Source organism: Gastrolobium bilobum, unplaced genomic scaffold (genome assembly GCF_033153095.1).
Source record: "Gastrolobium bilobum isolate Gb01-03AN ecotype WA unplaced genomic scaffold, APGP_CSIRO_Gbil_v1 utg194163, whole genome shotgun sequence".
In the NCBI taxonomy this organism is placed as follows: Eukaryota; Viridiplantae; Streptophyta; class Magnoliopsida; order Fabales; family Fabaceae; genus Gastrolobium; species Gastrolobium bilobum.
Window position 1 is genome coordinate 7,047 of NW_026897775.1, and position 13,780 is coordinate 20,826.

The 13,780-nt window shown below is 37.0% G+C and overlaps 1 protein-coding gene across 2 annotated transcripts; it reads left to right on the forward strand.

Moving 5' to 3' along the window:
- Positions 1 to 4,494: 4,494 nt before the first annotated feature.
- LOC133310209 (uncharacterized) lies at positions 4,495 to 7,480 on the forward strand. Of its 2 annotated transcripts, XM_061511105.1 has the most exons (3): positions 4,495 to 6,312; positions 6,439 to 6,554; positions 6,639 to 7,480. In XM_061511105.1, exons 1-3 carry the CDS (start codon positions 4,553 to 4,555, stop codon positions 7,151 to 7,153), a joined length of 2,391 nt encoding a protein of 796 aa, XP_061367089.1. In that variant the 5' UTR covers positions 4,495 to 4,552; the 3' UTR covers positions 7,154 to 7,480. The 2 variants fall into 2 exon arrangements, with proteins under 2 accessions (XP_061367089.1, XP_061367088.1); XM_061511104.1 differs by having other exon boundaries at positions 4,495 to 7,480.
- The last annotated feature ends 6,300 nt before the right edge of the window (positions 7,481 to 13,780 follow it).

Below are 13,780 nucleotides of genomic sequence, written 5' to 3' on the forward strand. Positions count from 1 at the left end.
CAAGCATTAGATGACTCAACATGAGTGATGAAATCAAGTCCTCCAATGTTATCTTCAACGTGTTGCATATAAACTTCTTCACCGTCCAGTGGGTCCACTGCCATCTCTCTCCGTATGTGGTTATGAAGCAAGCAACATGCGCTAATAATCCTGCATTGAGTTTTAACGGGATAAAAGGACTTTGATCGGACAATAGCCCAACGCCCCTTAAGCATCCCGAAGCAACATTCAATGACATTCCTTGCAGAGGAATGTTTCATATTAAAAAATTCTTGGGCTGTCCTTGGCTGGGCACCGTGCCTCCATTCACTAAGATGATATCGTTGTCCTCTATATGGCGTAAGGAAACCTTCCCCATTCATGTAACCAACATCACCTAGGTAATAGTATCCTACATCACAAGTTACAGTTAACTTATATCAAAACATGTAATACAGTAAGTAAAATAACTAACCCACAATAAATGATCATGTCAATGAGTCATAGTGCATACCTTTAGGAACCTTCAAACCGTCTGGACGACTTATGGCATCTCTTAGAACCCTAGAATCTGCAGTTGATCCCTCCCAACCAGGCAAGACGAAAATAAACTGACCATCTTGAGAACAAACCCCTAAAACATTAGTTGATATGTCACCCTTTCTAGTCTGGTATCTGGCCTTGTCCGCCAGTAAGGGGTTAATCTTTATGTGTGTCCCATCAAGTGCTCCCAAACAATTCTATAATTCAATTTAGAATATTAGTAACACAGACACACGATTGGTGACTCCAAATGTATAGCATGAATTAGGGATCACGTGGACTAGTAACTTACCTTGAACCACTTCCACTTATCATCGGTCGAGTTTTCCAGGATTGGCTCAGGTTGTTTTAGTAGAACATTATGACAACGTAACACTGCAAGCAAAACATTAGAGAACTGTCTACTAATGGTTTCTCCGGATCTCATGAATTGTCTTTTAATTATCCTATTCTTGACATCGTGGGCCAATATGTGAAGAAATATTGCAACCATCTCCTCTACACCCATATGCCTCGTCGGTTGAAGTTTACCAACGGTTTTAAGCAACCCACACAAGTTATGAAAAAACCTCCTGTCCATCCTTGTATTCTCTGTACACGCCGTGTCACTTATGTGAACAATCCTAAGGAAGTTTACTTCCCTTACTCTAGCCCTCCCACGATGGTCCAATGACACTCTCCTGCGTCTATTTCTCCGGTTTTCACCAATGCGTAACAAAACAGCACATATACTGACAAACATGTTAGTCAGTTGATGCAAAGACTCCAAATGAGTAATGAGTACGAGTATGACACTAAACTCCATTCCATTGTCGATGGCCATTATCTAACACGTGAAGGACAAAAAGATCCAGTTAAGTAATTACCAAAAAAATTAAACATCATGGCTTTTAAAAACGAATTTATCATATATTACTTTCCTTTCAATAATGCAAATGCATGATCACGTTGAGGATAAAATCCACACCACATCCCTTTTCCTCTCAGCGAAAACAACTACTATATACTTCTGTTCTTTTGTAATAATTAGTTAATCACCATGCTTGCAAACTAGTTACTAGATGAGGAAAATTGTGTCCACATATATAAGACAAGATGCTTAATATTGATGTTTTGTTATTATATTTAGATATTGGGTTTTATTTTGTCTTGACGTGACTGCATCTTAAAAGGAAAGAGGAAAATGATTGTCAATTAGATATCCAAATATTCATCTGAACACTAAAAGTTCAATTGTAGATTATGAGCAGCCTTTTGTTAATCCCCTAGTTTTCTGTTCATGGTAATGGGTTGTTTATTTTGCAATACTCTTCTTCATTGCAAAAGTAGGAAAAGAAGTAAACTTGTAATGAGATGATTAAACTTTATATTATGGTAACAAGAAACTGCAAAACGAGATATATAGAAAAAGACAAAGTTATCATGTTTTTTTTTAATTAACAACTGAAGCTTTCCTGTATAGGCTGTAAGCAGAATGCTACTTTCCTAGTGAAGTTAAATAACAAGTAGCAATTTCCAACCTTTTCCCATACAGTATAGTACCTCAAGTGTCATTTTCTCACATATACTTGACACAAAACAAACAGCCATTCACTTCACATACCTTGTCATTTATTATTTATCTCTCTCTATCTTTCTTTCTCTTTGTCTTTGTCGTCTCCTCTCAACCTCAAATATCTCCTCTGCAACAACTCCATCAAAATTGATTGAATGCTTCAAACCCCCCATCACACCCTTTCAGAATCTCTAATTAATTACCCTTATCTCTTGCAATCACTGAGCCAACCCTCCATCTCAATATATATATTTTGTTTTGTAAACCCAGGCTTGATATTTTTTTTACTATATATATATATATATATATATTGCACAACAGAAAAGAATACTTAGGAGAAGGAAAAATTACATAACTGAAGGACAAACAGGATCACATACACATACTTATTTGGTTTGTGGGAATGCTTGTGATAGGCAAGGATGGAACTATTCCCAACACAACCAGACTTATCCTTGCAAATCAGCCCTCCAAACAGCAAACCCACATCAAGTTGGAGGAGAAGTACTACAACAGAAGAAGACATGGACTTGGGGTTTTGGAAGAGAGCTTTGGACTCTAGAAACTCCTTATCATCATCATCATCAAAGTCCAAAAAGGATACTTGATTTGATCATGACCTCTCCCTCCCTAATCCAAAGGCTTCAGGTGTCAAAAAACTCCAACCTCATTCATCACTTCCAAAACGGTAAGGCCAATCCCTTCCAAACATTTCAGCAAAACCATTACTTCCACAACCAGCCAATTTTCCACCACCACCACCAACAACAACCACAAATCCAAAGCCTAAGCCAAGAACTTGGTTTTCTCAGACCCATCCGAGGAATCCCAGTATACCTAAACCCTCCTCCTATGCCATTCTCTCAACAACAACATCAACATCAACATCATCACAACATGATAATTTTTTTATATTATTAACATAACATTCAAGACCTACTTCCCATAAACCCAAACTTAATAAATCATTTTAAAAAAGGTTGAATGTCACGAGGGTCCATAAAATAAGCTTATGAATATATTTTATAACAATGGATCAATTATAGGAGATGACAAAATGAAAATTTTAACTTCTACGTAAAAGTTCAAAAAATAAGATATACATGCAGCTAACACCACTTACTTGATCTGAGAATGAACTTCAAGTGATGGGGAAGTAGGATGCAGCTAACACCACCGTGTACCGAAAGAGAGAGGACAACTCCAAAAATATGACTGAGCGAGCTTCAAGTGACGTGGTTGTGCTGAGTTACTCTTTTGCAAAATGGCAGAGCAGATACAAACGTAAATTAGATGGGGGGAAATCTCACAAAAAGCTCCATCATTGGTCAATGAGTCTCATTTTTAATTGGTTTTTATAAACCCACAAATTTGAGAATACGAATTCTCCTTCAATTTTATACAAAAACACACATATCATATAATAACAGAAAGATCTCCATGTGTAGAACAAAATTCTCAATTGAAATGGAAAGAGATTTCAAAAAATCATATATTTAATATTTCAAATAAAAGGCACCCAAGTAATCTAGATGAGAATATGCCTTGTGGGGAAGATAGTTGTCCACTTTAGACTAACCCCTTTCGATCTATTGCCTCTTGGGTTAAAGATACAGGGAAAGCTTTTCAATTAAAAATCTGTAAAATGGTTTAGGCCAAAAATTAATGTTTACCCGTGAAGAACTATTACAAAAACAAACATGTTTTACTCCTATAAGGTGTGGTTTGTCATAACCTTCTTTCCGTTCTTCCTTTTATATTTTTATTTTTATAACTTTCAACAGAAAGAGGATGAACAGAACTCTAGACAGTAATCTAGCTGAGTGGAAGATAAGCTATTTTTCATTTTTAAAAACGATTACGAATCATCAACAAATCATGTTCCATATTTGTCAAAAACAAGCTGGGTGAGATCGAAGGTAATGGAAAGCAAACCTTCTGAAGCTACTTGCGGGAAGGTCAGATCGACAACCACCATGCACCACCTTGCTTTCTTCCGATCGCTACTTGCGGGAAGGTGCTCTAAGCTGATAACCTACAGAAGATTGGCATCGTATCATCTCTGTTGCATTTTGAAAGGGTATATTGGTTATACAAAAATAACACAAACAGTGGTTTACCGTGGTTTTACAAAAACCCACATAGCAAAAAGCTTTTCAAACAGTACCGAAACATGTCTTTTTCCATTTAAATTCATAAACCTATGCATATTGGATAACCAGCTTTCTGTGAGAATCTATTCAACCAAACACTTCTATCCTAGAATCCTTCTCTCACTTACCTAGGAAAATTTCAGAAAGACTTCAGCCAAACACCACCTAACTTTAATCTGGACAAACATTAATCCCAAAAAAGAATTTATAAGCATGAGAGCTGGTTGATTTATTGAAAAAAAAAAATGTAATTGGGTGGAGACTTGACCAAACCAGATCTGATCCGTCTTGTTCACTCTCACTGTACACCTTAGAGAACACCATGGCCGATCACCGTCACCACCACCAACATCGACCGCACAGCCTCTCCCTACCATCGCGCACCACCACTTTCTCCGCTACACCGAGACGCTATCCTACGTTCCAATACTCATCATCATCATCAACCCCAACTCCTACACCATCGAAACAGCGTGGTGTTTCTTCTTTCTCCACATCCTTCAATTCCAAATCATCTTTCTCCTTCCTCTTCCTCCTTCTCTTCTCTCTTCGCTCCCTATATTCCCTTCTCCCTTTTCTTCGTTCTTCCCCTTCGTTTTCTCTCTTCCCTTTCTCTTTCCTCGTTTCTCTTCTCTCCTTCTTCCTCACACTCTCCTTTTCAATCTTTTCATCCTCCTCTTTTTCTTTCTCTTCTTCCAAAGACCCTTTTCACCAACACAAGCCTAAGAAGCCTCTTTTTATGTTATCTTCAATCACGCACTCTCAGCAAAGGGTTCTCGTTACAAAATCAGTTCTTCTGGCTCTGGTCTTTCTCCTTCGGTTTCAAGCTCTTCGATACTGCGGCACCGCCGCCATGATCCTCGCCGAGTTCATGGGAAGCGTGGCTGCTCGGGTTTTCGCTGAAAGAAGAAACCATAACGAGAAAGGGTGGAGTAAGGTTCGTGGGTTCGTGTCGTTGTTTCTTGGATTGTTCATGTTGTCTTTTGGTTGGGATCAAATTGAATGTTTTCCTAGTAAATGGTCAAAACCCAGTGAGAATTGTGTGAAGATTTGGCCATTGTTGCTTCCTTTTATGTCTGGGTTTTTGGGTTGTTTTGAACGTGTTTCGATGGATTGGGGAACGGTTAAGCAGATTGGTCATAAACGGGTTAGGCTAATTACACTCTTTTTCACTACAGTTGTGCTTTTTGTTCCTGCTATGATTAGTTTTCTCGTGTTTGAATCTGAAGAAGATAGTGTTGCCTTTGGGAATATGGCTTGGCCTCTGGCCAACACTGTTGTTTTTGGTGTGCTTTTGAGCGAAAATTTTAGTGATGAGAAGTTGGTAAGTTCCAAAGACTCTCATAGGGAATTTTTGGTGACTTTTGCTTGTACCCTTGTATTGGAGCTTTTCTATTTTCCTAATCTTTCCCTATGGGGTTTGTTGCTTTGTGGCTTATTGCTCTATGTGGCTGTTAGAGACTTGGATCCTTTTCATTTCAATGATCTTGGGTCAGGAGGGGAGTCTTCTGAGTTTTTGAGTGACATGATTATGAAGCCTATAAAACATATTTTGAGCGAGAGGAAATCCCGGAAAATCGCACTTTTTCTTTTGATCAACACTGGTTATATGGTTGTGGAATTTGCTGCTGGATTTATGAGCAATAGTCTTGGACTGATATCAGATGCATGTCACATGTTGTTTGATTGTGCTGCTTTGGCAATTGGGCTGTATGCTTCTTATATATCTCGTTTGCCTGCAAATAACCAGTATAACTATGGCCGGGGAAGATTTGAGGTTCTATCAGGATATACTAATGCTGTTTTTCTGGTTCTTGTGGGTGCACTGATAGTGGTGGAGTCCTTTGAGAGGATATTCGATCCTCAAGAAATATCAACTAAAAGTTTGTTGGTTGTCTCTATCGGAGGGCTTGTAGTCAATGTCATTGGCTTGATATTCTTTCATGAGGAGCATCATCATGCCCATGGAGGATCTGGATCATGCTCACATTCACACGCACACTCACATAGTCACCATCCCAACCATCGTCATGATCTGCATTGCGAAGGTGAACATCATCATGAAGGACATGGAAGCAATCAAGAATTGATTTCTGTTTCCAGTGATTGCCAAGACAATTCATACTCTAGTGATCTTGGTCATCACGACCACTGCAGTCATGAGAGGAAGGCTGAGTGTCATGCAGAAAATCACAGCATTCAGAGCTTTAAGCATCATGAAGATGCCCATCTGCATGAACCCCATGACCCCACCCACCGCCATGACCATCACGACCACACCAGCCACCACGATTTTCATCACCATCTTGATGCTGACCACCATGGTCAAGAAATTCCACTTGTTCACCCCTTGGAGGTTGTTCATAATGTCACCAGTTCCGGTTGTGAAGGAGTTTGTTCTTCTACAGGAAATTGTGATACCCACCAGAAGAAAACATTACGTAATCCAAAAGAGCCCCAAGAGCACAGCCATCGCCATATTGATCACAATATGGAAGGCATTTTCTTGCATGTTCTTGCAGACACACTGGGGAGTGTTGGTGTTGTTATATCTACCCTATTAATTGAGTACAAGGGATGGCTTGTTGCTGATCCTGCCTGCTCAATTTTTATTTCAATTTTAATTATATCATCCGTGATACCTTTACTCAGAAATTCAGCTGAAATTTTGCTCCAAAGAGTTCCAAGGGTGCATGGGCATGAGCTGAAAGATGCCTTAAATAATGTTTTGAAGATAAGGGGTGTTTACGGCATTCAAAAGTTTCATTTATGGAGTTTCACAAACACAGATGTAGTTGGGACACTGCATCTACATATATCAACAGATTCCGACAAGACATCCACGAAGTCTCAGGTCTCACATCTATTACATAATGCTGGAATCAAGGATTTAACCTTGGAGGTGGAATGTGTTGTTGCATAGTATTTTTCCAAGTAGTTCTTATCAGCAAGGGTAGCCATGACTATGATTGCCAGTGAAGTCTGTGGATGAATTACTGACATATACTTTGGAATAGAGGTACAAATTTCCCGATCGTTGTCATGTGGAATGTTTGATAATATTACCACATGTATACCTGTCTATTTTTACCTGAGGGATGATGATTTTTGTTATGGGTCAGTTTGTCGGGTTTCATAAAATAGCAAAGTTGTAACTTATTTTGTATACAGTGATATAAAGAGACAAGCATAGGCAGTAAAAAAGCAGTTGAAAATGAAATAAAAAAATAAGGTCCAAGTATCACCTTTTAAGATCCAAGTATCCTGATCTTTGACGATCTCAAATTATTCTTACTTCCTTTGGTTTGTGCTTCTGGATCTTTGACGATCTTAGATCACTCTTACACCCTCTCTATCTTCCACACTTGCGTATAGGACAACCCCCAAATTTGCACCTTCTTTGTTGTGTAAGTTTACACGTCAAACTAGCACATTGGTCCTTCATGCTTCGTATGTGACTTCTTCAGACAGCTCCTAATGTTTCAGGATAGGGTTAATGGGATCTTGGACTCCTGTTAGTAAATATAGGTTTCCTAAAGATAATGCAAGAGTAAAATAACACTTTATTTATAAAGCGTTACATGATAATTAATTAATAAGGGCAAACTTTATGTATTTCATATTGATTGTCTCCTCTCTTATGCGTAGGCACTTGAAATAGTATAAATGTAGCTTTAGAATTTATGATAAGATCATAATCATTAGAAGAAATGGCATTGATCATCTCGATCAAAATCGAACTGTGAATTCTTATAATATGTATCATTGGATTTGTAATGTCTCTTATTATTTAGTAATACCGATCATCCTTAGACTTGAGTTTGTCATCATATATTATGTTCGAGAGTTATATTTAGGGGTACAACTCTATCCAACTAAAAGATGGGGAGAACAATTATGAGTATAAGATGGATAAGCCGAAGGATTCATCAACCCTTCTTAGGAATTATTGTCCATAAGATTGGTGGGCTTTGGATGACTTTCATAAAACTTGAGAATCTATGCATAGTAAGAGATCGTGAAGAATTCATGGATCTATCTTACAGTTTATGGAAGGAGACTCTTTCTGCTGGCAAAGCAACTTTTAGTAACCAAAAGAGTTAATACAATTTCCTTACTCTTGACTAAAAGGAGGATAACAAACCCAAGTGTGGTGGCTCAGTTGGTAGCATGGGGACTGGATGGTGAGAGAGGACCTCGGTTCGAAGTCTACCAACACCATATGGGGAAGGGCATAAGTACTGTAATCTTTGGACTCGCACCCGAACTCTGGATTAGTCCCATAGGCGGCTCAAAGAGTCGAACCCGTGGGGATACCAGAGGGTTCTAATTCGCCTCAAATGGGTAATTAGAATCAGTTTCAAAAAAAAAAAAAGGAGGATAACAAGATGAAGTTATAGATTGACACAATATTTAAATTAGTGATAAGAACTTGATCAACTCAATTAGTTTTGGGGCCATATAGCATAGCTAGTGCTCACTATAGTCACTGGACAAGTTGGGCTCATTAAAGAGTTTAATGTCCAAGCTTGTTTATGTCATTGACTAATGAGGTCTAATAAGTAATACACTAATATTAACTAAATGTTATGACCGATCAAATTTTTGGGCCTTAATTGCTTGAATGAGTTTTAATGACTATTATGAAATAAAACTAGGCAAGAACATTCCAAGTATGTATTGGGCTTAAAACCCAACACATGCCTTGGAAAAGGTGGTACAAGAAGCATAGGCATTGGCTTAAGTTGACATACGCTTAAGTTGGTGCTAGCTTCTTGTCCACATACGCTTAAGTTGACACCTCATGCTATTGGGCTCGGGGCCACCACTTAACCTAGGTGACTTATTGACTTGTCATATCCTTGTTTCTTGGAAAGCAAGGAAAATCACACCTAATCTTAAATTTGAGATAAGGGTTTAATATGATTCAATTTTATCTTAATTTGAAGATTAAGATTTGACTTTATCAAATCTTTATTTTTGAAATAAAGAATATGGTCCCTACATATCTTAAATAAAGATAAAGATTAAATAAGATTATCTTAATTTAATATTTTATTTTGTCAAATCTTTATTTTTCAAATAAGGACAGTGGACCCCACCAATTTAAGCAGGACAAAAATTAGATTATACCTATCTTAATTAGGGAAAGTAAATTAAGTAGATTAATTTGAATTACAAGAGGAGTAGATTAGGCTTCTAGAATTGGATCTAAGAAGATATATCTTGATTGGATGAAAGGGTTTCATCTATGTCAAGCCAAGAAAAGAAGAAGTAGAAGGTGACATACATGTTCTTGGAGAACCTAGTGCCACCACCTTAGAGAAAAACCTAGCGCCTCATTTTTTCTTAGTTTCTTTCTTCGTGTTTCTTTTGGTTGTTGCACCTCCATTGATATATCTTGTTGAACCCTAAAGGTTTGTGACGACAAGTAACTTGAGTTTTGATTATAACAACGTACAAGCAAACTCAACATGCAAGCACATTGAGGAAGACAATGCTACAAGTCCCAAATGAAGTCAAAATACTTGTGCAATATGTCAAAAGCAAGGAAGAAGTCAAATTGGCAAAGTCAACTCTAAAGTTAAAGTTTCAAAGTCAAAATGTAGACTTAAGGAAGTTAAAGCTAGAACAAGCAAGCAAAGCCAAGTCAGAAGCTCACCTAGTTAGAATTTCTAAGGGAATGAGGTTTATTGAGTTTTCTTAACAAGAAATGCATTTATGCTTCACAAATCATGCATTTACGGAGCCTAACTAGTCCAAACATGCATACTTGATCACACACACATGATAACATGCTACACAGAGGCTAGACACATTCATTAATGTGTTAGAAGTCATTAGAAGCCATTTGGAGTTGAATTGCATAAAAAATTGCATAAATAGGCGCTTTTGTTCAGATGTTACTCGCATAACTCAGAATCACTTACCCGAGTACATGACTTGCTTTAGTAACTCGAGTCACTTACTCACATAAATGACAAAGAATACTTACCCGAGTACATGCCCTACACTTACTTGAGTAACTGATAACATAAAGCTAAAAAATAGGAAATTCGATCTCTTACGACTATAAACGGCTAGTACATATATTAGACTCTTATTTAAACATATGATAAGGCTTTCTAGGCACAAATTAACATGTGATAACATCAGATTACAGAGAATTCAGATGTATCATCATTTTGAGGCAATTTGCATACTTGGGGAGAAAGTTCTATAATTCTTCATTATTCCTTGTTTCTTCTAATTTTTCTTTTTTATGAAATTGAGAAAAGGTTGTTGAACATCTATTTTGAGTCGAATTGTTGTTGGAATTGAGTTTGGTGATTTGGAGAGATCTTATGGGTGTATAGGTTGAGAGATTGACCAAGATTGGTCAAGATTCTTATAAAACTCCACTGTATTATGGTTTTTCAAACACCTGTTGGAAGTTATAAGATTAGTGGATGATTTGTGATAATTTGGACGTAGACTTTTAGTGGTTTGCTGGTGAACAAAGATAAATTCAGTGTTTGATTCTCTAAACCATTTTAATCTTTGTTTTGAATCTTTTTTTGGGTTAGATATCATTTATTTTTTATTCATTTAAGATTTTAATTGATTTCTTAAAGAAGGGGCTAAGGAACAATGATTTCTTGGAAAACAAGTTACCACAATTCACCCCCTATTAATGGATTTAAGCCATTCTTGATTAACACGTCCACCCAAACACTTGAGTCCTTTATCTTTTTTCTGGCCTAGCATGCTTTTAAGGAAGGAGAGTTCTTGGAGAAGAATGAGTTCTTTGCATACAATTGAAGGAAATAGTGTGGACTATCGTTAGATGGGCCTAAAGAGATTCATTCCTTTCAAGTGTAACCATATAAGTGGTTGAAGCACTAAAGGATTGTAACAACCTATTGTACACCGATATAGTTAACATTGATTATGATATTAAGCGCAGTTACAATCACAACAGTTCATTTAAAAATACGAGTAAACTTTTTCCTTTTCATTTTGTAAGCGTTTAAAAACAATAATAAAACGTAATGACATGAACTGGGATCGTAACTGAATTCTAATGCGGAATAAATAAAATAAATGCCTAACTATCATACATTATTTTAAGTCATTAAGGGGTCCCCATAAATCCACTTAGCATAAATCTCATTTTTACGGTTTTTTCATAACTGAACATGCTTCAGTCTTTTTGACATTGTGCAAAATATCCATGCTACGAACCTCTCATCTTTTAGTATGTTATTCTAGACTCAATTACCTTTCCAACAAGGTATCACAGGCCTCATAAAGTTCTCATTTTCTCCGGTTATCATCGTTTAAAGTTGGATAAGCAAAACCGTCAGCCAACCCCAAACAGGGCACCAAACATACCTCACCATATCTGCGATTCTGAAAAACTACTCAACCAATTGCTCTCAAATTTTTATAAAGTACACTAGACACCTTAATATTTAATTTGACATATCATGAGCCTAATTTGAGTAAGAATTGAGGGAGAAACAATTTATACAAGACAGGGACCCGAACAGCCCCTGTGCTGGGCCATCTGGGCAGTCTCCACTCAAACGCGTCTATAGGTCGCTACACAGCTTCAATTGCTACCAAATTTTGGCACAAAATATCTGACATCTCAAGCTTCAAAATGATATATGGAACGTTCCCATTGGACCTCTGTAGAGGAAGATATGCTCTTCCAAAGTCAGCCTAAAACTGCCATTTTAGTATAAATTTTGGCGGCACCTCCTTTATTTATTCAACCTATGCCACTTTATCAAAAGTGTGTTTTTAAGCCTCAAGGGTACCTAATAGACAAGGGCGGCACACAAGGACTAACAATGCCTTGGTGCTCTTACAACCCATAACAATTTACCATATTCAAATCAACTTACAATCCATTACTTAACTTTGTCAAAACTTAAACTCATTACAATCACATTATCCAATTGCATGCATTTTTCAATAGACATATAAATCATAACCTAGAATAGGCCTATTGACCTTTCATCACATACATGCTTTAACATATTACACAAGGTCCATAATTATCAAATTACAATTCTCCAAATGGTAAACATAAATACAAGGAAATCCTCAAAATACAACAAGATAAATAATCAACTAGACTTAGCCAAAATGTAGCATGAACAAATATAACATGATACACATCCCTAATGCAATATACAATGTTCATGCTCTGAGTCTATCCTATGTCATGTGTGGCCTCAAAATGCAAAAAACTCTCTAACTCCATAAGCTTATCATGTGGGCCTCTTGCCCATGGCTCCTGTCCCACTACAACCACCTGAAATAATGCCCCAAATGCGAGGTGAGATATATGAATATATCTCAGTAACCCAGAGGTTCTGGAGATTATTTCACCCAATGGCTCACTCAGATGTAAATGTACAATAACGAATCATAACAACCAAAAAGGGATATAACAAGCGATTTAGAAAAGTAGGGATGCATAGGGAGAAAACATACGATGAAGCTAGAATGATCATAGCCAAAACCACACAACATCAGACCTACTGGCCTTGGCATATAGCCTGCGGGCTCCTGACGTGCGCTGTCGAACCCACACAAATTACCGAGCATTTTAGGTTTGTAATGATAGGACAACTCAGATCGTCTCCCAAAGAACCTGCTAGAAATAAAAAACGTTCTGTAAAATAAAATATAGGCTAAATTACACATTCACACCTTCTACTTAGACTATGTTTCAAAACGCCACCCCGTACTTTTATTGTTACAATAAACCCCTTACACTATGTAATCTTAACAATTAAGCATTTCTGTCAATTATTTTTTAAACTCCGTTAAGAATCGCATGCTTTGGGTTTCAAATTGAAAGTTTCATTGTTGGAAGGAAGGCTTCTCTGTTTTCTCACCTTATCCACACTAACCCTAATCCTCCCTTTATCGCATGTATATGGCTTCACAGTTCACTGGTTTGGTTGCTTCAAGAAGAAACTATAGTGGAATCCTTTGCTTTGGCTGCTCCATAGGAGCTGTGTAATGATATTAGGTCTGACAGTAAATTGTAAGTCTTTGGCAGGGGCGAACCTTCGATCATTTCACTTCAAACACCACAAAATATGAAAATATTATAATCTTTAATTAAATGCAGTAACGATGGTTATGTGATTGTGATTACTATGCATATTTCTCACAAGATTTTGAAGATATCAAAATTTGCTCAGAAAGGAAACATAATAATTCTTTTTCTTTTTCTTTTTTTTTGGTACAAGAATTAACAATGCTTCTTAGTTAGGCTTAAATACATGCTATGACTAGTCCATTTCTATATCCAGCTATTAATAGCAAAGAAGAAATGATTACTTCTGCATCAACATAATTACAAAAAGGTGAAATAAATTTCTGGTAGCAAGAAAATAAAAATAAATAAATTGATTTATGTAACCAAATTGAATATTTATATATACTCTTGGAATCCAAAGAGTTAACTAACAACCGAAAAAAGAGGATAGAAACACATTAAAAGATGAAGATGAAGGTGTTATCTACTTATTAGACTCCCTTACTA